The sequence below is a fragment of the Myxine glutinosa genome, unplaced genomic scaffold, assembly GCF_964187855.1.
Source record: "Myxine glutinosa unplaced genomic scaffold, kmMyxGlut1.1 SCAFFOLD_1132, whole genome shotgun sequence".
NCBI classification, from domain to species: domain Eukaryota; kingdom Metazoa; phylum Chordata; class Myxini; order Myxiniformes; family Myxinidae; genus Myxine; species Myxine glutinosa.
The window spans coordinates 91,984-116,654 of record NW_027617227.1 but is presented as its reverse complement, the minus strand read 5'-3'; the positions used below and the strand labels follow the sequence as shown (position 1 = coordinate 116,654).

Here is a 24,671-nt window from a genome sequence, read left to right as displayed (position 1 = left end):
ACCGTGACATCCACAGGTCACAAAAGCGCACAATGAAAACTTCCAGAAAGCGTGCAACGACCACTGTACAGGCCAAATGTGGCCGTTGTTGGTGCAGTCAAGAAGAAACAGATCAAACGGACCCCTCCGATTCCTTTAAACTGGAGACCCTGGAAAGTGTTTGTTTCCTCAACAGTCATAGATTTGTTCTGGTGGGAGTGTGGTTGCATATGAGGTTTTCTGGATTGCTATGTTGATGCGTATGTGGTTGTCCTAGCCTGGTATGAAGTGTGTACATGTTCAGGTGGCTGTGGGTGTCTGCCCTGGTATCATTTTTATCCTCTGGGATTAAAGTGTGTGTGTTTCTGGAGTGATGTGTGTGCGATCATACCTTCAGAAAGGAGGTCGGAACGATGTTATAAATGCCATTGTACAAATAGCTGAAAACTCCTTTATTCTTCTGAGGAACAGATGGAACAGTTTCCTGTGTGATGGACACAAGAGAACAAGAATTGATTCATGAAAGATATTTCACTGAAATGGTGATAAATGTTTAGGGTAAGGAGGCACTCAGAGGAGCATTTTGTCAAAAATCGTTTGGTTTGAGATTCCCGGTGTTCTGGGTAGGATTGGACGAGTGGTATTCTTTTGGAATAACCCACACGCGAGCACTGCAGGATGTATCAACAACACCAGGAAAGGTAAACTCATCATCCCTTCTGTGATGCATTTGTCAGGTTGAGAATGCAGGTCCGACCCAAAAGAGTACAAGTGCTGATCACAATTCGGTTCAGGGAGGAGTAGGGTCTTGGATCAAAAGAATTTCACCAAGATCTCCATTGATGAACTCTTACTTTCTGGCACAACAGTTCGCGAAATTTATCCTTTTGTGGGACACTTTATTATAAATTTACTTCACAAATTAACAACTCATCCTCTGAAATAAACTAGATGGTATTCATAGAATACTTACCCTGCGCAGTCAACTTGTTGCGAGCCAACTCTTCTGTTTTTGAACATTTTTTTTTGTTAGATCCAATAGGGCTGCCAGACCATGTGAGCGATTAAATCATAAGTTTATATTCTCCAATATAATTGTTGCATAGATCACGCTCAATACATTTCAAACTGATCAGACTAAGCGTTGTCCCTGTCGAATTATGATGTCATAATTATGGTACCAATGACGTCATCGTTAACACCTATTTCCCATATGGAGTTCTTTACAATGAGCCATGTTTCCATTTTTTCCATGCAGTGGTTTTGGAGATATAGAGGTGCAACATTTTTCGGTTTTTCCAAGATGGCGCCTGTACCACATGACCTATGATGTCATGATTATCATTATAATATTCTACAGGAGGAGGTGCTGCTGTGGTGAAAATTTGGTGCCCATCAGACCAACAGTTGCTGAGAAAAAAAATTCACAATGATTGGATAAGTGTTGTACTTGTCGAATTATGACATCATATCGAAGGCACTGATGACATCATCATTAACACATCTTATTCCCCAAGGGCAGTGCTTGACAATGAGCCATGTTTCAATTTTTCCCATGGAGCGGTTTCGGAGATAGAGGTGTAACTTTTTTCGATTTTTTCCAAGATGGCGTCTGTACCACGTGACCTATGACGTTACAATTATCATTTTTAAAATTCTACAGGAGCCGCCGCACATATTCTGAAAATTTCGTGTCCATCGGACTAACAGTTGCAGAGGAATTTTTGTTTTATTCATCTTGATCAGATCAAGCGTTGTACTTGTCGAATTACGACGTCATAATTAAGGCACCGATGACATCACCATCAACATATCTTATTCCCCATGGTGAGTACTTGACAATGAGCCATGTTTAAATTTTTTCCATTGAGCGGTTTGGGAGATTTCGAAGTGTAACCTTTTTCGAAGATGGCGTCCGTACCACGTGACCTATGACGTCATAATCATGAATAAAAAAATTATACAGGCGGGGGAGCTTCTGTGATAAAATTTCGTGTCAATCGGAACAGTTGCCAAGAAAATGAATTTTTTTTAACGCAGACACGTACGGCACACACACATACGGCACACGTACGGCACACACATACGGCACACACATACGGCACACGGCACACACACGTATGGAAAACGGCACACACACACGTACAGCACACGGCACACGACACACGTACGCGTATGAATGCTTAACCCCGCATTTTGCTTCACGAGCGCAGGGTAATAATCCTGTTCTTAGCCTAAAAACGTCCTCACAACTACCAAACGCGGGATGTCAGATCTTGAGCTGCTCGAAGGTTCTACCGCAGGAGATGAATTGACTGTTGAACCACCATGACATAGGGTGCCAAGTTTGAGTGTATTATGTCATATCACAATGACATCCACAGGTCACAAAAGCACACAATGAAAACTTCCAGAAAGCGTGCAACGACCACTGTACAGGCCAAATGTGGCCGTTGTTGGTGCAGTCAAGAAGTGACAGATCAAACGGACCCCTCCGATTCCTTTAAACTGGAGACCCTGGAAAGTGTTTGTTTCCTCAACAGTCATAGATTTGTTCTGGTGGGAGTGTGGTTGCATATGAGGTTTTGTGGATTGCTATGTTGATGCGTATGTGGTTGTCCTAGCCTGGTATGAAGTGTGTACATGTTCAGGTGGCTGTGGGTGTCTGCCCTGGTATCATTTTTATCCTCTGGGATTATAGTGTGTGTGTTTCTGGAGTGATGTGTGTGTGATCATACCTTCAGAAAGGAGGTCGGAACGATGTTATAAATGCCATTGTACAAATAGCTGAAAACTCCTTTATTCTTCTGAGGAACAGATGGAACAGTTTCCTGTGTGATGGACACAAGAGAACAAGAATTGATTCATGAAAGATATTTCACTGAAATGGTGATAAATGTTTAGGGTAAGGAGGCACTCAGAGGAGCATTTTGTCAATAATCGTTTGGTTTGAGATTCCCGGTGTTCTGGGTAGGATTGGACGAGTGGTATTCTTTTGGAATAATCCACATGTGAGGACTGGCAGGATGTAAATTTACTTCATCAATGAACAACTCATCCTGTGAGATATATAAATATGTTCTTAGCCTAAATAACGTCCTCACAACACCTAAACTCGGGATGGAGATTGAGTCCTCACAACACGCAAAGCGCAGGAGATGAATTGACTGTTGAACCACCATGAGATTTATAGAATGCCAAGTTTGAGTGCGTTACATCATAACGCCGTGACGTCCACAGGTCACAAATGCGCACACTGAAAACTTTTAGGAAGCGTGCAATGAACCCAAGTGGCCATTGGTGGTGCAGTCAAGAAGTAATGGTTCAAACGGACCCCTCCGATTCCTTTGAATTGGAGAGCCTGAAAGCGTTTCATTTCCTCAACAGTCATAGATTTATGCAGGTGGAAGTGTGGTCACATATGTGGTTGCTCTTGTCTGTTGAAAGTGTGGACACACTTTGTTGCTCGTGCATGTCTGCCTTGGTATCATTTACGTCCTCCAGGATTATCATGTGTGTGTTTCTGGAGTGATGTGTGTGCGATCATACCTTCAGAAAAGAGGGTAGAAGGATGTTACGGATGGTTTTACACAAAGACCAGGGAATGTCTTGGGGCTCCACAGACACAACCTTCTGTGTGATGGACACAGGAAAACAAAAATTGAGAATTAACGAAAGATATTTTACCAAAGTGGCCACAAATGATCAGCGTTTCCTCAACAGTCATAGATTTGTTCTGGTGGGAGTGTGGTTACATATGAGGTTTTGTGGATTGCTATGTTGTTGTGTAGGTGGTTGATCTGGCTTGTTATGAAGTATGTATATGTTCAGGTGGGTGTGCATGTCTGTCCTGGTATCATTTATATCCTCTGCGATCAAAGTGTGTGTTTGTGGAGTGATGTGTGTGCGATCATACCTTCAGACAGCAGGTCGGAACGATATTTCAGTTATTAAGAAAATAATAATTGATTATTAATGAAAGATATTTCACTGAATATGGTGGTGGAGAACTGAGCAACTCCTCATCCATAAAATATCCCATATTGTCTGCGTCTCAAATAGCCTCTCCTGATCAAACTCCTACCGCATGGCTTCTCGTGCCGACCCCTGTTTTAACTAAATGTGGAGGTGTGAAAGGCGGGTGTTTGGCATCTTAAAACCAAGCTTGCTCCGGGTAGGTGGAACTCGTTAGCCTTGGCCGGCAATCTGCCTAGAAGAAGGACAACTCTGATCCCAAACCCGGGTGGGTTGAGCTCGTTAGCCTTGGTTGGCAGTCTTCCAAAAATGGGGGTAGAGGCACTGTTGTCTCAAAGAAGACTAGTTTACCCGTCCCAGCCCTTTTTGTTCTGTGCATAGACAACTTTCTTCATTTGTCTTGTTTCAATCCAAGGGGCTGGTTGTTCTGCTTTTGTTTTCTTTGTGTAGCCCCCACCTCGAGTGGCCCTATAGGCTTTGTGGTGGGCCATATCCCATAAAAAAAACTCGAAGAATGCGACTGTCGCCAATAGTCCCACAAGGGGTAGATGCCCTGGTTCACTGTCCAAAAAATAGAGGTTTGATTTCAATCCCTTCAGCTGTTCTCAAGTATCACATGTCAGGTTTCACATTGATCGGTGAAGCAGTTTCAGAGAAGGGATTTTGTTTAAATATCGGCTTTAAAGCTAATATGGCTGCCACACCATCACGTTTGTGAGGATTCGTGTTGATCGGATAAGGTTCGTTTTTCTATCCAAGATGGCTGCCCAAGCACGTGACCTACAACATCATCATTTTCAAACTATATGCAACAGTGCTGTTATGTGATATTTGTAAAATCCCGCATTGATAGGGTGAGCGGTTTCGGAGATATAATTATTTAATATTTTCCTTCAATCCAATATGGCTGTCAAACCATGTGAACTATGATGTCATAAATTTAATATTTCAATACAAATGGGTCATAGATCATAGGCATGCAATTTCAGATTTTTAGGACAAGGAATTCGATTGAAACATTTTTGGCTGGTATACCACTTCACCGATGATGTCATCATTGTCATGCTTTTGTTCTCCATTGGGAGTACGTGACAATGTGCCGTTTCAAATTTTTCCATTCAGCAGTTTCCGATAAATAATTTTTAAATTATTTGCTTTTAATCCAAGATGGTTGCCATACAACGTAACCTATGACGTCACAATTATCATGAAGACATTGTGCATGGGTGTCACTCCCACCCTGAAAGTTGTCTCAATCGGACATATGGTTGCTGAGAAAAACGCGGTTTATCCCGAATGGACGGACAACCCGAACACGTAATGCCTCCGGAGACTTTGTCGGCGGAAACATTAAAAACATAATCACCAAGGGATTTAAATTTACGTCAGATCGGATCACTAAATTTAACCTTTCAAAGAACATTTTATTATAAGTTTACTCCGTCAGTGAACAACTGATCCACTGAAATAAATAAACCTGTTCTTCACCTCACGACGTCCCCACAACACGAAAACGCGGGATGTCCGACTGCGAGCTGCTCGAAGGTTCCACAACATGAGACGAACCGTCCGTTCAAACCTCCGCAGAAGGGCGCCAAGTACGGCATGACGTCGACACGTCGCAAACGCGGACAGAGAAAACATCCCGGAAACGCACAACGCCCACGCCCACCGCACGGGGTCGACATTATTGTGGAAAAGGGGCACGAACGTGTCGAACGAGCGAACCTTCTCGGTACTTGAACACATGAAGGACACGACAGGAACTTTGACGCAGGAGGAGGAGGAAGTCATTCGGCCCAGCAAGCCGCCGTTACATCAACACTATATTAATCTAATCTACAACATTGGACAGAGAACTCGGTCGATAAATGTCGGGAGAATTCCATAAAGAAACTCAGTTGAAAACTTACCTCTTTGATGACGTCACCGCGTCCATGGTGGAAAATGGGGTGAGAGATGGTAATGGTCGACAGTACAAACAAAAATATCACGATGATCAGAGATACACACTTCATGCTTCTCTTCTCACGAACAATGAGTGGAACAGCGTTTGTGGGTCAATTATACAACACCGAGAACCATTGTGACGGCGACAATGACGTCATTGGATGACGAAATCGGAACAGTTTAATGATAAATAACTAAACATTAAGAGAAGATAATTCAAAATTAAAACAATTAACATTTACTAGATGAACACTTTTAATAATAAACGGTCATTTAAATATTTTAATTTTCAAAGTATATCCTTCAATTGAACGAATGGAGCTAATTATTCATTCCGTCGTCCGTTCATCCCCATGGCAACAGATGTGCATTGATTCGAATTGCATTCCTGATGTTTTTCAACCATTAAATCTGTAAATAACCCCAGAACAAAAACAAATAAACAGGAGTGTGTTCCATTACCAAGCGGCTTGCTATCGCTTTCCAATGTTTGTACATCTCGACATCGTAATCTGTATATATCTACATATAGTAATCAACATACATCAACAACAACAACAACAACATGCATTTTAAGGCCATTTTCCCTGCTAGAGCGGGGGTTAGCCTTGCGGTCCCCATGACAATCTTCTCCATTTTGCCCTATTTTCTGCATCTCTCCTTGTTAACCCCCTTGCCCGCATTTCTTCTTCCACCATCTTTAGCCAAGTCTTTCTCGGTCTTCCCCGTCCTCTACTTCCTTCTACATTCATTTCCATCACTCTTCTCAACCAGTCACTTTCATCCTTCCTCAACACATGACCAAACCATCTCAACCTGTTCCTCTTCACAGCATCAGTCACAGGCTCTATTCCCATCATCTTTCGCAATTCATCATTTGTCTTCCTCTCTCTCAACGATACTCCTCACATCCATCGAACCATTCGCATTTCCACCCTTTCCAGCCTTCGTTGCTGCTCTACGTTCATTACCCATGTCTCGCTCCCATAAATCATAACACTTCTCACACATGCAGCATACACCTTTCCCTTCAGCTTCAATCAACATACATCAATCAATACATTTGTTCAATACATCAATACACCAATACATCAAAACATTTTGTTCTTCAATCAACATACATCAAATACAGTAATCTACCTACATCTACATATAGTAATCTACAAACATCTACATAGAGTAATCTTCAAACATCTAAATATAGCAATCTACATATATCTACATATCGTCATCTACATACATTTACATATAGTAATCTGTATATAAGTACATACAGTAATCTAGATACAACTACATACAGTAATCTACATACAGCTACATATAGTAATCTACATACAGCTACATATAGTAATCTACATACATCTACATATAGCAATCTACATATATCTACATATCGTCATCTACATACATTCACATATAGTAATCTGTATATAAGTACATACAGTAATCTACATACAGCTACATACAGTAATCTACATACATCTACATATAGCAATCTACATACATCTACATATAGTAATCTATATACATGTACATATAGTAATATATATATATATATATATATATATATATATATTGTTACAGACACGACTCTGATGTTATGGTGGGCCGAGCGGAATGGCCGCCGTGTCCGCACAAGTTACCCGATTATACTCGAACGTTGACGAAGTCGCGCTACGCTAGCTCAATGAAGGAAAAGGACACAACGGCTAGGATTAAAATGACACGACACCAGGGGTTCAGTTCTCAAGACCTCCGGAGGAGGTTATATTAGGGCGGAAGGTTAGACTACAGAGACGAGAGGTACAGCATAGTAAGATAGGCACTTAGACACACTCTTATATTAACCCCGACAGACGACAGATAAACGGGACAAAGGCTGACTCACACGGGGATTGATGGCAAGGAAAGCGGGTATCGATGGCTCAAGGTGCACTCTTGGCTCAAGGACAGAATCGACCCGGTCCGGTCCAGAGATGCGGGAGGTCTCTCTCTCAGCGCTGGAAGGTGACGTTCTTTCTCCAAGCTGGGGGCGCATCTGACGTCACATCCGGTCAGTCGCTGCGTATATCCGGCGGGGAGTGACACGCCCTCGGCTCGTTAGCTCCGCCCCAGATGGAATCGGTCCGCCCTTCTTATTGGGTGCGGGGGGGTTACCAGGCTCCGCCCTTGACGAGGAGCTGACAGCCAGCCCCTTCGTGGTAACCCCGTGGAGCGCATGGGTAATGGCGGCTAACCGAGCCGGAGTGAGGACGCACACTCCCCGCGCGCGCCGTTGTTGTAGTTGTTGTAGTTGTTGTTGTTGTTGTTGTAGTTGTTGTTGTAGTTGTTGTTTGGGAAAGAAGATGGGAGGAGGTATGGGAAGGTCCTAAACTCACTACTGGTGCCATATAATCACATTCTGGTGCAACGAAGAGTCAGAATTAATGGAAACGAGTCCTTAACTGACATAGACTAAGAATAACTAGCAAGATGTCCGAAAGTTGTCTACGTGAGATGCGGTGGACCTGGGCACGACATTTAATGGGGAAAAAGGGGAAGGTCGGTTCTACAGAGTGTTGTTTACAGGCAATGGGACTAGGGAATGGGGGATTGGGGATAGTTGGGGAGTATTGGGGAAATAGGGGAGTATTTACAAGCGGATATTGAAGCCAAGTCCCATATCCGCAACATTGCACCCTTCTCTACCCTCGGGGCGTCCCGACCCGATAAATTTTTACCTATTTTAGTGTGGCACTCAGATGTAGTTCCCTCTACTATTAACTCTACCCTGAGTGCGACAGTTTTACAGATATTCACAAATGAGTAAATATGTCCCCCTGCGACGTTGCACCCTTCTCCTCACAGAAACACACCCACAGGATAACCGAATTGCGGAAAGAATTCGCAAACTAAACATACAGCCGGTGGGGAGCATTATTTACAAGACTACGCTGCTATTTACACTACGATCCAGGACCTGTTTTTGGAGGAACACATGCAGATGTTATGCATAGAGAGAGCACGCATGCCAGCATCGATACACCAACCCACGAGTGCTCTGTGGCCTACGGCCTTTAATAATGTGCAGAGCACCCCTTCCCAGCACCAAAAGCACCACCCCAGCACCAATCGGTGCAGTCACCATTGTTCAATGAATAAAAATAAATTCAACAACCCCTAACCCTGCAGGTGTCTCTTGCTCTTCATGTGGTGCACTTGGCCTTCTGGCTTCTTTCAAAAATAAAGAAAGGCGCCAACCGCGTCCATTTCTTTATTGTGGCCTTCAGTGGTGTCAACTAAAAGTGGTTCACCTTGTATGGCATAGGTGCCACGTTGACCCATAGGTCCATTCACGGGTGGTGCTTGGCCGCAAAAGAACTGCGGTCCATTGTGGGTGGCCACAAAAATTGCGGTCCATATGGTGTATCGATCCCGGCAGCAAGCAGCGAAAGTGCAGGCCCACAACTACGGAGCCAGCACCTCTCTCTCCTCTCTCTCTGCCCCAAAGCCAGATCCTCGGAGGTGGGAGACAAAAGAAGCAGACAAGTGAGTAAGTTGGTAAGGGCGCAAAAGTGCACGCAACATTAGGTAATGCACACTAGGGGCACATGGGAACCAGGTGAGACAGGTACGTTCCTACCGTATGCCCCCCCCCCCCCACCAGGTAACCTACATGGCCCCTCCCTTACCCCTTACTGTATCCACAAAACACAACACTACCCATAAACATCTACTTTACAAATCAACAAACATCCCTACTGTCTTCCCCGTTCCTCCCATATACCAAATTCGTCTTCTCTCCCTCCTAACCAATCAAATTTGCCATTTTCAACTCTCATCAAAATTTGCCATCTCCAACTGAACATCAAAATTTGCCATTACCAATTCATCATCAGTCCCTCCTAAGGAGGGAGAGATGGAATCACCCCAATGTCTCATCCACGTCGTGATGCGTCTCACAAATCCTCACAGCAATTCTCATTTCCTGCACACAGAACAAAGAAAACACAGGTGTGGAGTCATCATCATCACCACAGGTAAGTGGCTGCGTATGGTGCGACAGGTTCATCAATCCTAACTATTTCCTAAATGACTAACAACTTTACACTACCCGGGGTCTTTCTCCGGCCAAACCATTGGCCCTCTTACACTATGGGTTCTAAAAACCAATTCCCATTGGCCAAACTGTGGTGCTTTTCAATTTGGGGTCTCACTCCCCCGATTCATCTCCCGGTGCCCTCGCACAATTTCTGGGCTGTGGCGTGTACCTCTCCCAGTGGGTCTACCCACCTGCACACCTCCACCACTGCAGTTGCCTCCGAGCTTACCTGCTCCCTGCCCTAACCTAACTACCTGGGGAAGGCCCTCTGGCGCTCTCCCCACTCGGTGCCCTCTCTGGCACTGGGCTGCCCGATCCACACCCGGGATCCTCAGGCACCCACTCACAACTACCGGCTCCCAGAGCCCACCTGCGGCCTCACCTGGCCGACATCCTCACAGTGGCGGAGTGCTCAACCAACCATATGCACTAACAGGCCACACGCCCAGCCATTACACACACTAATGCACCCATCCAAGCAGTACTCTGCTACTTTCCGCACCACAGATATCAATATCCAACCAATTTTTCGTACTCCGTCTACCTAACGTTAAACTACCCTCCACCGGGTATTCGTGAAGGGGGTCCATCCTTCCCCCATCCACTCCTTCGCACCATACACTTCATGCCACGTAACCCACACTACTCATTCTACACTCCACTCACTCCACACCATTTATTCCACCCACCTCTTTTCTGGCACACCTTTTGTGCTCACACACCTCAACCACAATTCCACTTGTCTCAACACTATTTCTCACACACACAGCATCATCTAGCTAACTGGTTTCCCCCTAAAACTCATGCTTCCCCGTCATCCCTTATACTACGCACATCCCTCATCATTATCAACCATCTAATCTACCTACGTCCCCACTACTCGTACAATGTCACGACTTAACTCTTGGTCACCTATAGTCATTTCTAGATCCTAAACATTATCATAACCCTCCCTGGCTAGTTCATACCGCCAAACCCCATAAAACTACAGCTCCTTTGCCCCAAGGATGTGAGGGATGGTAGAGCTACCCTCCCTCTACATCACTATCGCCATTACTACTCGTCCACTACTCTGAGCCTCTTGGTGCGGGAGTACAATCTTACTGCTCGGCTTCGATAAACCGAGCAATGCGTGCGGATGCTCTGTCTCCTGTAGGTTGGGTCCGTCCGGCATTTTCGACTCTGGGGAGGAGGCATACTCGGGCCAAGGTTCCAAGGTCCATCCTGGCACGGACCCTTTCGGTCTCCGGCCCGATGACCCAACCTCCCCCGGTCGGAACACCGCGCCCGCCAGGGGGCGAAGGTCCGACCTGGCCTTTCTCCCCCGGAATCGTGTCGGTCGCCGCTACGACGCGGCACCGACCATACAGGGCGCGACCCGGCCCGAATCGTGCATGGTGCTCCTTGCAGAAGCGCCGCGGCAACGATGCCCGCCGGCCCCCACAGCACACAAAGAACACCATGCCCCGAGAGCTCGCGTCGGCTATACGTCGGCCTAAGCGCTGCCCCGGTCAGCGTCGATGCTCGACTCACATGCTCACACCACGCGTTCCTTTTCTCTCTCGCAAAACTCTGCGCTCTAACGCCTCTCGTACATCCCATACACTCCGTCATTGCACTCGCTCGTGCATTCTCTTTCGCTCCACACTCAGGTGCACACCACCGAGGCACACTCATTCTATTCGCACACTCTGTTACACACCTCTCTCGCACACATCCTGGCGCACCCATACCACTTGCACACTCTCTGGTTACATCCTCTGTAACACCCCTGTGTGTGCACTCTTTTGCTGCACACCCACTCAGTGCACACCTACCCACGGGTGGGCAATCTCCTGTCACACACCTAATCACGTGCTCTGATGTGCATCCCCACACACTCTCCACAACCAACTCAGGTGTGCTTCCTCGCACACGCTCCTCATCCATCCCAGGTGTGCATTCTCGCACACTCTCTCCATCCATCTCACTCTCACACATACACTCCCTTGTGCATTCTCCCTCGCTCTCGGTTTCATACTCGCGCTCCGGCGCCATTCGCACACGCGTGCCATTTCCATTCCCACAGCGCACCACAGACCTTCTACGAGCGCCCGGGTTATGCCGGGATCCCAAGCGCGCGAAAAATCCTCTCGCGCCAAACCTCTTCGCGCCATACACCACCCTACTCACCTTGGCGCTTCCTCTTCTTCGCTCCTCCACCACCCGCAAACTTTCCATTTGGTTAAGAAGTACGGCATCATGATGCGAATCCAAACTTTGCGCGCATTCCATCTCCATCTCCGATAATGCCCCTATGCCTGCCGTCTCTCCAATCCCAATTTCAGTTATTTCTTTTTCAATTTGAATTAATTCTTTTTCTTTATTAAGCTCGACGACCGCTGGCGCTTATAAAATCAATTTTTCTAATTCTGCGGTCATCGGCTTCTCTATCCCCCGAGTCGTGATTTCTACCCCGGTCCACGTAACCATGCCTTGCTCAGCCTCGCTTTCCCCGCGCTTCTCAAGCCGCGCTACCCCGTCGCATACCCCCGCAACCTTTCCGCTTGATCTGCTGTCTCTGTCCTTCCCCCATCTGTTTTATCTCATATCTGGCTTTCTCCCTCGCTAACCCCTCATTTATTTCCTGGGCTTGGCCACCCACGACCTTCAAATGGCCCCCTAATTTGTTCTCGAATCCCCCCAATTTGCTTTCTAATCCCGCCAATTTGACTTCCCAATTGCTCCCCCATTCTGTTTTCCAAATTACTTAACCCCTCTTTCAATCCCCCAATTTGATTTACCAATTGCTTACTATCGGCCCTCATTTCTCCCATCTCCTTACTCAATCCCCCAATTTGTTCCTGCGTCCTGTCCCCCGCCATTTGTATGGCTGCCTGAATCTGCGCCATGAGAGCTTGCATATCCGTCCATCCCACTTGCGCAGAGGGCGCGGCCCTCGTCGCCACGTGCGAGGCGCCGCCATTTTGTGCGCCTGCAACCCCCACTACCGCACCTTCTTCATTTTCCTCCTCCATCTCTCCCAATTGTTCTTCCCTGGGGTCCTGGGTTAATTCTAACCCTTCCTCTACCCCCTCATTTCCCCCCACATCCGATCGCCATGGTTATCCATGGCATGATTCAAAATTTAGATGTTATATAAAATTTCGGCCGCTCGTAATTGACCAAATTTTTTCAAAATATAAAAAATTTGGTTCGGGTCCAAATCCCACTCCCCGACACCAATTGTTGCGGCCAATAGCACAATTGGTGTCCAAAATTTTGTCAAACAAATTTAGTCCCAGGTTCAAAATCCCAACTCCTGACTACCAATTGTTACGGATCTCGGACATCAGCGCTCTCCCCTTATGAGGGGTGGGGGGGGGGGGGGGGAGTTAATTCCCTTGTCTTTCTATCTGGCCGACCCGAGTCCTGCCGACCCGAGTCCTGGAAGTTATACGCTCCTTCCGGTCGGTATTAGGTAGGGTTATTGGTCAAAGTAGTCACAAATACCTACTTACTAACCCGACCGTAAAGCAGGGAAATAACTCCCGCTCGAACCACGGATATGATGGAAAATGCCGAGCAGATAGCAATCCGCGATCCGAGCCGTTAACAATGGGACTAAACCCGATTATAAGCGGTAACTATCATGCCACATTTACCCAATGATAGAAAAGAAGGATGCGATCGGATAAGAGGAAACCAAGAAAGAACAGGGCAATTTATTCACAATGTACAAGAAGGAGAAGAGGAAACGAAAGAATGTACAGGATAGGAAGAGGAAGAAGCAGTTACACAGGGCAGTCTTAAAACAGTCTTATTCTTAGTACCCAGGACAAACATACACACTCACACGGGGATTGTAGATGGTTGGGTGGAAGGTCCGGCGATGGGGTCCAGGCTCCGGTCGGCTCCAGTCCAGGCTTTGGTCCAGCGGCGAAACCTGGCAGGCAGCTCCGCGTATAGTGGAACGCGTCCGGACAATGTATATAACGGGGGGAAGCTGGTACGCTGCATACGTAATATGTGCTCTCTCGTGCCAAACGCCCCCTCTCCAAAGTCCTCTTAATCAGCGCGCCGTATATCTCATGAAGTAAGCCAAAGGTGCGCTCTCCCGGTAAAGTCCCTTCGCAAAGCAATTAAAACGCATTCGTCCAGAAAGAGTCCTGTTACAACGCGCACGCCTCCAACCAGTCCTTGAAAGGGCTTTGCGCTCGCTTATATATCTCGACCAGCAAAACGCTCCACGAGCCCAAAAGCCAAGCCTGTCGGAGAAGTTCCTTCAGCCCTGGTTGGCTGGTGAGGGCTTACCGGCTCCGCCTTTGACGGCTGGATGATGTGGCCACACCCTCTTCTTGGCGTTCCGCTCCCTTTCTCGGGCCTCACCGCGTGTCTTATGGCGGCGTTGAGCGAGCGCACGGGCAGCGAAGGCTGCCGCTGCTGGCAGAGGCGCGTATCAAATTGGGCGAGCCATAGGGCAGACTGGAGGGCGTGTAATGGCGTCGCTTGGAGAGGGAGATTGCAAAATGAATGGATTGGGGACCTACTCTTATTTAATTGGCACAACGCAGATTCAACTATTGGAAACACGGCCTTATCTAAACACATACTAATGAAATAACTGAAGTCCTATGGTGGCCTATGTGTTGCTTGTGGCCTAACTCTGGGGTGCAACCTTTAACCTTTTAATGATGGGATATTTAAAAGAAAGTGTGGGTTCTAAAACTGCAACAGTATTATATCCTGCATAAAAAGATTCTTGCAAGCCGATTGGTTGAAATGGCACCACGTGATAAAAATTAGTGTTGTGGCAAGCAATAGTATTTCACTGGTGTCACACACTATCATGTTTGTTGCATGAGCATGTATGGACAAGAAAATACCGACACGACATCAGCGAATATGGGATCATAAAAACCATGCGAAGGGGGAAAGAACGTGGTCGTTGATTGGATGGCCAATTTGCCGAATGGCGCTGGGTAACCTGTTCAGACTGCAGGAAGCCCAATGAGTGCTCCAAATCACCGCTGCTCCTCTAAATCGCCAGTGCCCCCCAAATCATTGCCAGTGCCCCCCTACCACCCGTGGACTCTCGAGCGCCCCCCTGAAAGTTCCCAGTGCCCACTGGGGGGTAATAATGGTGGAAATAATGATGGATGGAGATCAGAGTTTGGATCACGTGTAGGGACCACTTTGAGAACCTATATATGAGAGGTTTCCTTCTATCTTTCACCGTTCAGGAGATTAGCTTGCGCAGACAAACAAACAAAAACTTTCTTTTATAATGTAGAGAGATAAAGGGATGGAGTGATGATCAACTTTGAGAGTTTTGTGCAGAACGAGGTATGGATTGGAGGTTTATCACCCCAGCAGCGTCACACCAGAATGGCTCTGCGGAATCCCTGGTGAAAGGCTGTAAGTTTGCACTGAGAAAGGCCATCGGAGATCAGGTTTTAACGCCCTTTGAACGATACACATGCCTGAATGTAGCAAACCTAGCCAACCAATGTGCCATTGGCCATGTTCCCAATTACCCAGATGGTGGAGTGTATCTGTGCCCAAACGATATGCTGCTCAGATGAGCATCGAGTGAAGTCCCTCAAGGACCCTTCAGAGAGACACGCAATCCGAGGCATCGAGTCGAGTGTGTGTAAAAGGTAGTCGATTCGCTTTGGAGACGCTGGACCAGAAACATGTTCCCATTGTTGGTGCCACAAAAATGAGGAATGTGGAGAGACTAAATGTTCATGAAGAGGATGTGGTCATGCTTTTTGACGCAAATGCTGTCAGTAGAAAGTGGAATATGTGGAGTGTTGTCCAGGTGTATCCTGGTTCTGACGGAAAAAAATCAGGAATGTCAAAGTAAGGCACAGAATGGTCAACTGAGTATCGGCGACCAATCACGAAGATTGCTGTTATATATCCAGCAGAAGGTAACTAGCTGACTAGATGAGGTGTATTCCCCATCGGGGGGAAGATGTTTCATGGAGGAAATCAAAATGGATGATATTTGGGAATAATGTTTTTTTGTGACACACTGTTGTGAGGTCGATGCAAACAACGTCATGTGACCACGTGTACACGAGTGTGGAACAATCTCAAAGTCGTGATGTCTCTAACTCGGTGGGTAGACCAGAAAAATATGTCATCTGTGGAGACAGTGCTTGCAGAGTTTGAAGGAAATTGGACCATGTAGTTTAGAGAGTGTTCATCTTAAACTGCTTTTGTTTGCTAAACCGAGAGATAGGCCTACCAGCATCCTTCCAAAGAAGTGAGTTTATGAATGGAAAAGTGATGCTTTTATGGACAAATGGTGGACATTGTGCATCAATGTTGTTTCTTATATAATGAACGTTGTACTGTGTTGGACATTGTATTATGAATACTAGTGGGGTCACACGTGGGAATCCCACGGGCATGGAGGTGTATCGTTGCGATCGGTTCAGCCGTTTTTGCGGTACCTGGGAGCGGACGGGCAGACAGACAGACGGACGGACATTTGGTGAATTATAGTAAGATGGATGATCGATTTGTGCAATTAATGATTTGTCGAAGTCATGATGATCGTCAAGATATATGTTTCATGACCTAACGTCAATAGAAGTTTCATCACCTAATGTTTCATGACGTAATGTAAAATGCCTTTTTTGTTTGGTATTTTTCAGATCGAATAAACGTGATGTATACAGTTTGAAGCAGGATTGCTTATGTCATTATGTTTATGGTTTCAATCAGTTTCACCACAATGGCTGCCACAGGACAAATGTGCAATGGCCCAATAGCCAACAATATTCCCTCGGGATATATTTAATATTCCTTACATCATGCCAAGTGGCTTGGTTTTATCATCAAAGGCACAATTTTGTCATCTATCTGCTGTACTCTTTATTGAAGTAATCCATGTACTGTATGCACATGCAAGAAGAGGCTTGCCATTGGAATTGTTGTTTGCAGATAACCTTATGATTACAGCTGCCAGTGCAGAGGAACTGTATGCCAGTTTGGTGAGGTATCAAAAAAGTGTAGAGTCTACATTCCTCCAGAAATCATAGCAGTGATTATCTTTGAGTAATCCCAACCATCAATCATATCATCTTTCCCTATTTTACAATGAATGATAGAAGGGATGAGGAAAAGGTTGAGGTGATGTGGCCGTGTGGGCATGTGTGATGATGAAGGAGGAGAACCTAGTAAGTGTCACAGACCAAATAATGTAAGGAAAGTGGAGTAGAAGTCGGCGAAAGACAAGATGATGTGATGTAGTTCTGCGGTCGGACGTCACAGTTGGTACAGAAACAGCCACGTTGGCAGCATCACTTGTTGTCGTGAGCGTTGGATCAGTGAATACCATGGGCTTCTAGGAAAGGTCAAAGATGATACGCGCTGCATGTAGATGGAGGATGGATGTGCCTTTAGAGGTTGTGGGGATCATGGTGGAAATAATGATGGATGGAGATCAGAGTTTGGATTAGTAAAAAAAAATCACCATCATGTACATCATAAATATAAGAATGCAGTGTATGTACGTAGAGCGGTCTGGTTTGCACAGTAATCGGTTTGCTTGGTCGCTTTGAGTCAGGCAGGTATGTAATGAGTGAAGGCAAAGTGGATGGCAAAGATGATGTAAGTACGTACAAAGTAATCCACCAACTTTAGTGGCACAGGCATGATGTACCCAGAGTCATCTTGCTGGATGTTTTTATTTGCTCTCATCGGATGACGACCACCTGTTTGCAGGGGTGAGTTGAGGTAAAATAACCACTTAAAAGAAGAGCAACAGCCAGCTATATCTTGTCTAGCAGACGGGCATGCACCGCATGACTAAACAACACATTTGTAATGCAAAAATCAGACAATGTTTTGCTTTAAGAAAAAAAACATTTATCTGCATTCCAGTGTTTTAAAGGTGAAATATTCTGTAAAGAATTGTGCAAATGTCCCTTATGAGGTCATCTACACACAGTCATGTGATCTAATTATGTATGTATGAGTGGAACAACTCAAAAAGCAAAGACAACCCTTTCAGCATACATTGTGACTTGCCGAATAGCATAATGTTCAAAATAATCCAGATAAACCGATGTGTGTGGTGTTCCCATCCAAGAACATCGCTCGTGATCCTTTGAGCGGGGGGCCAAATCCCAAATGCATTTTTTATTTTTCACACTCACCCCTGAAATGTCATCCAAGGCAAAAACACCGATCTCTCCATCCTCCCAGTGATCTTCGTTTGTATGCAACCCAAGGCTGCAGGGCAGCATCATTGCCTGAGGGTGCAATAGCTCGCCTACTCTTCGCGAAAGACACTGCGGGATCTTCAATGTCAACCAATAAATGGTGGCAGATGTGATGTCAGTTCAACGTCCATCCAAGGGCCGGCACACACATTGATGTATCGTCCTGCCTATGAAACGCCAAAATGCCATTTCATAGCTGGGTCGAAATTTGGTGGTCTTTCTGTCTTCTACCGACTCCTATCTGGCCGAGCTCCCCCCCCCCCCCCCCTCCCAGCCCTGTCTGTGCTCTGTCCCCCAAAATACTCCTCCAGGTCGCACAAGATCTGCCAGCAACCCTCTTCTGGTGAAACTGCCAAAATCAAGACTCTCTGCTCAACTTCACTCTTTCATTGCTCTTTTCTCCCACCTCTGGAACAAACTCCCTCAATCTCTTCAATCCCACTCCTCCCTCCAGGTCTTCAAAACAGCTGTTCACCACCATCTCTTATCTTCCCCCATCCAAAACCTTGATCTTTTCTACCCCAGTTAATTCACCCCAGATCCACTTTAATGAAATACAAACTTCTTTCCTGCAAGTCCGAGCTCTGTCCATGTGTGTTTCACCCTCCACCCCCTTCCCACGCCTCCTCTCCCCAAGCCCTCTCCTTCCCACAGATCTCCCGATGTCCCTGCTCTCAAATGTTGTACTTGTGTGCTTCCCCGTCTTGTCTCCCACTCCCTTTATTTCGTCTTACAGTCACATGAAAAAGTAAGTACACCCCATGTAAAGTTTTGACTTTTTCAACACATTTCAACATACAGCTATTTGATCTTCATTTCTACAATATTGATAGATAAAGGTGATATAATATAACAAATATCATGAAACATTTACATTTTGTAGTCCATTGTATAATTTAAATAAACATGAATGCAAATTTCGCATGTGGAAAAAGTAAGTACACCCCTACATTTATCACGACTTCAAATACCTAAAATTAGAATCAGGTGCACCAGCTCAGGTGCAAATGATTAGAACATCGTTAGAGAGGATCTTGGAGGAACCTGTCTTATTTAAACCTCAGACATTTAGTTTGGTTTGCTCTTTGTTGTTGAAGTGTGCGGCATCACCATGCCTAGATCAAAAGAGCTCTCTGAGGCCTTCAGAAAGAAGGTTATATATGCCTACGAGTCTGGGAAGGGATTTAAAAAGATATCCAAACAATTTGAAATCAATCGTTCGACTGTCCGGAAGATCATCTACAAGTGGAGAAGATTCCAAACAACTGCCAACTTATTCAGGCCAGGCCACCCCAGCAAATTCAGCCCGAGAGCAGACTGCAAGATGCTGAAAGAAGTCTCGAAGAACCCCAGAATGTCATCACGGGACCTACAGGTAGCTCTTGCCACTGTTGATGTCAAAGTGCACGAGTCTACCATTAGAAAGAGGCTGCACAAATTTGATCTACATGGGAGGTGTGCCAGGAGGAAACCTTTGCTGTCCAGAAAGAACATCAGGGCAAGACTAGAGTTTGCCAATGAACACCGAGGCAAAGACCAGCACTTCTGGAACAATGTGCTCTGGACAGATGAGTCAAAGGTAGAGCTATTTGGCCACAGTACCAGAAGACATGTTTGGCGAAAACCAAAGACAGCATTTGACCACAAGAACCTGATACCAACTGTAAAGCATGGTGGTGGAAATATTATGGTTCGGAGCAGCTTTGCTGCATCAGGGCCTGGGCAGCTCACCATCATAGAATCCACTATGAATTCTTCATTGTACCAGAGGGCGCCTGAGGATAATGTGAGGCCATCTGTTGGAGAGTTGAAGCTCAACCGAAGGTGGACCTTGCAACATGACAATGACCCTAAGCATACCAGTAAATCCACCAAGGAATGGCTGAAAAGAAAGAAATGGAGGGTTCTGGAATGGCCAAGTCAAAGCCCGGATCTAAATCCCATCGATATGTTGTGGGGGGATTTGAAACGAGCTGTGCATGCAAGAAACCCCTCAAACATCGCACAGCTGAAAGAATTGTGCATGGAGGAGTGGGCAAAAATTTATCCGAGTCGATGTCAGAGACTGGTAGACAGTTATAAGAAACGCCTACTTGAGGTTGTTTCTGCCAAAGGGGGCAATACCACCTATTAGAGCCAAGGGGGTAATGACTTTTTCCACATGCGAAATTTGCATTTATGTTTATTTAAATTATACAATGGACGACAAAATGTAAACGTTTCATGATATTTGTTATATTATATCACCTTTATCTCTCAATATTGTTGAAATGAAGATCAAATAGCAGTATGTTGAAATATGTTGAAAAAGCCAAAACTGTACATGGGGTGTACTTACTTTTTCACGTGACTGTATGTGTCCGTTTGTTTTTTTTGTCATTAATGCTAGCTCTTACACGAGCCTCAATCTTGTATACCAAGAAAAAAAAAATTCAAACCCAGGCTAGACAGCTTAAAATGAGTGTGCACACCAGTGAAATATGTGTCATACGAACTCCTCCATGTAAGCCTTAGATAAATTAAGAATAAAAATTGTGATAATGTCATTCACGAAAGAAAGAATAGAAACCAATAGAGAGTGTACAAGTGGGTGTAAGAAATTAACAGTACCTCCAGAGGAACAGTTGTGGATCAGGGCTGCCGGTTTGAGTGTAAAGTTGGATTTTGCCGGAGTGGAGTGGTTTATAACACCGATGTTGCAGTCTTTGGGACGGGGTTGAACAAAAATGGAGAAAACTATCTCATCGACGGGAAATTGCACAGTGACCAGAGACACATTCTCTTAAAAAATGTGTTCGTCTTTGGAGCCAATGTTTCCTCATCCATCAACATATTTTCAATACAATCTTGTATACAAAAAAAAGAAGAAAAAAAGTAATGCACGTAACAAAGAATAAAAACCAAGAGAGAGTGTACGAGTGGGTGTCAGAAATGAACAGTACCTCCAGATGCACTGTCGTGAATCAGGGCTGCTGCTTTGAGTTTCAAGTTGCGTTTTGCCAGAGTGGAGTGGTTCATGTCACCGATGTTGCAGTCTTTGGGACGGGGTTGAACAAAAATGGAGAAAACTATGTCATCGACGGGAAATTGCACAGCGACCAGAGACACATTCTCTTAAAAAATGTATTCGTCTTTGGAGCCAATGTTTCCTCATCAACATATTTTCAATACGATCTTGAGAAAGCGTTGAAATGAGAAAACAAAGAGAAATTTTAGGCCTGCAAAAGAAAACTTCAAAAGAGTTTGAGATTATTTTTAAGGAATAAATGATACAAAGTGCAACCTGATGCCTGTTTTTTCCTTTTTTTCTGAATGCAAATAACTCGATATCATACCTGGTTGAGCTGGGGTACTCAGCAGACAGGATGCATCTGTTTCCAAAGGTGGTGGGCTGTGCACCAACTGCAGAGACACGCACACAAATTACGACATTGCACACCCTTCTTGGCAACAGCTTAAAAAACAACTAGAGAGTTCATAGAATACTTTCCCCATGCTTTCTTGAGAAAAAAGGACATGGACATGGGCTGTAAGCGGCAAATTGGATTGGTCAAGATGATGTAAAATGCTGTAATATTTTGTCCAATTACTGCTAAAGGAAAGGTTTTTGAAAGTGGCCAAAAGGGCGATTTGTATTCTCCAGTGTTCAAATATATATTTTCAATTGAAACAAAGTAAAAGTTTTTAAAAAGATGAAAAAGATTTTAAAAGTTGTAGAATTTTTTGGGAAGTTTACCACCGTTGATGCAGCGTCTTTCACACCACCTTAGTTAACACGTTAGTTATTTGTTATTAGTTATATTAGTTATTATATTATATATTATTGAGTAATATTATTGTTATTAGTTATTACTAGGGCATTGCCCGTACGTGGGTGCCCGTTCCTTGCCAATGCCCGTACTATATATATATCTAAAATTATATCCCCCCCCCCCCTCTATTTACATGAAATGGTTTGTTTCATGAAATGTTTTGGTCCATTCGCAACGCGAAAGCGAACGGCGAACGCTTTACATGAAATGGTTTGGTCCATGAAATGTTTTGGTTCATTCGCAACGCCAAAGCGAACGGCGAACGGCTTGCGAGTACAGTACAATTTTCATTAGTTATAAAACATAGTTTAACGCCAACATAGCGGCAACATAGTTTTCCAACGTGAAATAAATGAATACGCTGTCAAATGTGCCGTCCGAGGCAGAGTGTGTTCGCCACGTTCGGCACACGCGATAGCTCGCTGCTCTCTGATTGGTTGAAGCGTTTTTTGGACATAGCTCGGTAAGTACTTCTCCGATTAATTTAAAACCTTGAAAAGGCACATCCTCGGGTCCCTAGCAATATACCTGGCAAGTTTAAAGTATATCGGACCGGTAGTTGTCGAGAAACAGCGGTCACAGACAAACAAACGTACAAACACACAGAGATTACTGGCATTATAGATAGATACTAGCCGAAACCCGTGGAACATCCACGGAAGGGAGGATGTGGTGTATGGATAGAGTGTACCAATATGGATGGCATAGGGGATTTGCTTGCCCGAGTAAGAGTTAGGAAGAAAGATGAGAATGAAGAGTGCGTATATGCACAACGATCGCCGACACCAGCACAAATGCATGCTCTGGATTGTCCACTCAGTGGTGGCACTCAGTAGAGCGCATACCTCCACCAGGTGGACATTTTATGATTCGTATCCACTGATAGGCTGGATCTGGATCCGACTTGAACCAAAATCGAATCAGCTTGTTCTTGTCATCGAAACAACTCATTTAACCAACTCGTACACAACTTTTTGAAATATGCTATATATCGTTTTAGGGCCCCATCTCTCAATGGTCATGAATCGCTTAATAAATTAAAAATTCCCGTATCCGGATCCGGATTCGAATCCTCACCAAAATTGAATCAATTCATCCTCGTCATATACCTAACCTGGTCACCACGTTTCGTCCGAATCCATCCACAACTTTTTGAGATATCCTGTTCATAGACAAACAGACCGGCGGCGGTGAAAACACAACCTCCATCCACCTTTGGTGGTGGAGGGAAAGAAAGCGCCCCAAATGGTAAACCTTTTATAGAACTCCTTTTTGTGGCTCTCTAATGATCGATCCCCTCCGAACCCCCACCCTTACCCTACTCTGTTTCCTTCTCACCCCTTTGATCCTCCGTCACAGTTTATTTCGGTGTTCGTATACACCTCACTGATTTCTACCTTATCGTGAACAGGGTAAAGCCTACTTTGATAATCATGAACGGTGGCAGATGCAGGAACGAAACGTAGGCGTAGGCCTCGGCCCTGTTTCCGTTGTGTAGGGGGGGGGGGGCCGGGGGGGGGGGAAACAAACATTTTGGCCTCAGACCTTTGAGAGTACGTCGTTCCGTGGACTTTTTGAACGGGCCTCGTATGCCATGCTTCGTCAACGTTGGGTTGTTTTAAAATGATTTGAAGGATTAACTTAAGCACCGTGAATAAAGCAGATACTGATGGGCTGCTGATCGGTACCCACGTACGGGCAATGCCCTAGTATGGAAGAAATTATGGTAAACCCACCTGATGAGGTTAGCGTACACCGCCATCGATGACACCGCCACAAATGGCGGAACAGATGGATTCTTCTTCATCGCATTGCATCGCATTCTCTTCCTGTGAAACTGTTTCATAGAACTGTGTCGTTTATGTACATTTTTATTTTATTACATTCACGTAGTTTCACATTCTTGACTTCGTGGAGCTTCAATGTGGTTCAAAAAAATAAAATAAGGTTTTGGATTCTTCTTCATCGCATCGCATTCTCTTCCTGTGAAACTGTTTCTCCATTTAACGTTTCCAAAATCAAAACTTCAAAAACTTCTTCACTTCGATTCGAAAAAACTTCAAACTTCAAAAAACGTTTCCAAAACGTCACTCCATTTAACTTTATTAAAATGACGATAAAGACCATTTGGTTCACACCACCCATCACACCACGCATCGTCTTCGCCCAGCAGACGCCAATACGATGGTGTCGTAAGATGGCGTCGTATCGGCCGATAATCGGATGCTTTTGGGTCCCAAAGTCGGCGAATTCAGATTTTTCGAGTATGGCTGTACGTGATAAACAAAGAGCGCGGTTCGTAGATGGAAAATGCATTAGTGCCGTGGGCATGGGGTCACTGGGTGCGGCGTAAAAGGGATAACAAAGTCGAGTCCTTACGGTATTATCATATAGATTATATTGAAGGAGCTGGGGCTCCCACGTCGATCGGAAGAATGGACGCGACAAAAAGCTAGAATTCATCCGAGTTGCTTTAATGAAATCAAACACTCAGGCACTCTGAAAACCCGTTTATCTATCAGCAATATATATCTATTCCGCCAGGGGGTTTGCCCAGGCCCGGCGCCAGGGGGCGTGGCCCAGCGTCCCGACCGAGGCCTGGCAAGTTGAGCGCGGGCCTGCCCGGGCGTCCTGGACGAGCCCGGCATGGTGATC

General features: G+C 45.2%; 1 protein-coding gene across 2 annotated transcripts in view; it reads right to left on the bottom strand.

Moving 5' to 3' along the window:
* Window positions 1–23,883, bottom strand: part of LOC137425043 (uncharacterized) — a 33,487-nt gene extending 9,604 nt beyond the window's left edge. The window contains exons 1-9 of one of the 2 annotated variants that reach the window (XM_078769096.1): window positions 23,753–23,883; window positions 21,540–21,606; window positions 21,147–21,239; window positions 20,815–20,907; window positions 17,603–17,694; window positions 16,381–17,377; window positions 3,529–3,612; window positions 2,718–2,810; window positions 371–463 (exon numbers count right to left, since the gene is read on the bottom strand). In XM_078769096.1, coding sequence (XP_078625222.1) covers window positions 371–463; window positions 2,718–2,810; window positions 3,529–3,612; window positions 16,381–16,386 — 276 coding nt within the window. In that variant the 5' untranslated portion in view covers window positions 16,387–17,377; window positions 17,603–17,694; window positions 20,815–20,907; ... (1 more) ...; window positions 21,540–21,606; window positions 23,753–23,883. Of the gene's footprint in view, window positions 1–370; window positions 464–2,717; window positions 2,811–3,528; window positions 3,613–16,380; window positions 17,378–17,602; window positions 17,695–20,814; window positions 20,908–21,146; window positions 21,240–21,539; window positions 21,607–23,093; window positions 23,423–23,752 lie in introns of those variants that run through there. The other variant, XM_078769097.1, reaches the window with a different exon arrangement.
* Window positions 23,884–24,671: the final 788 nt, after the last annotated feature.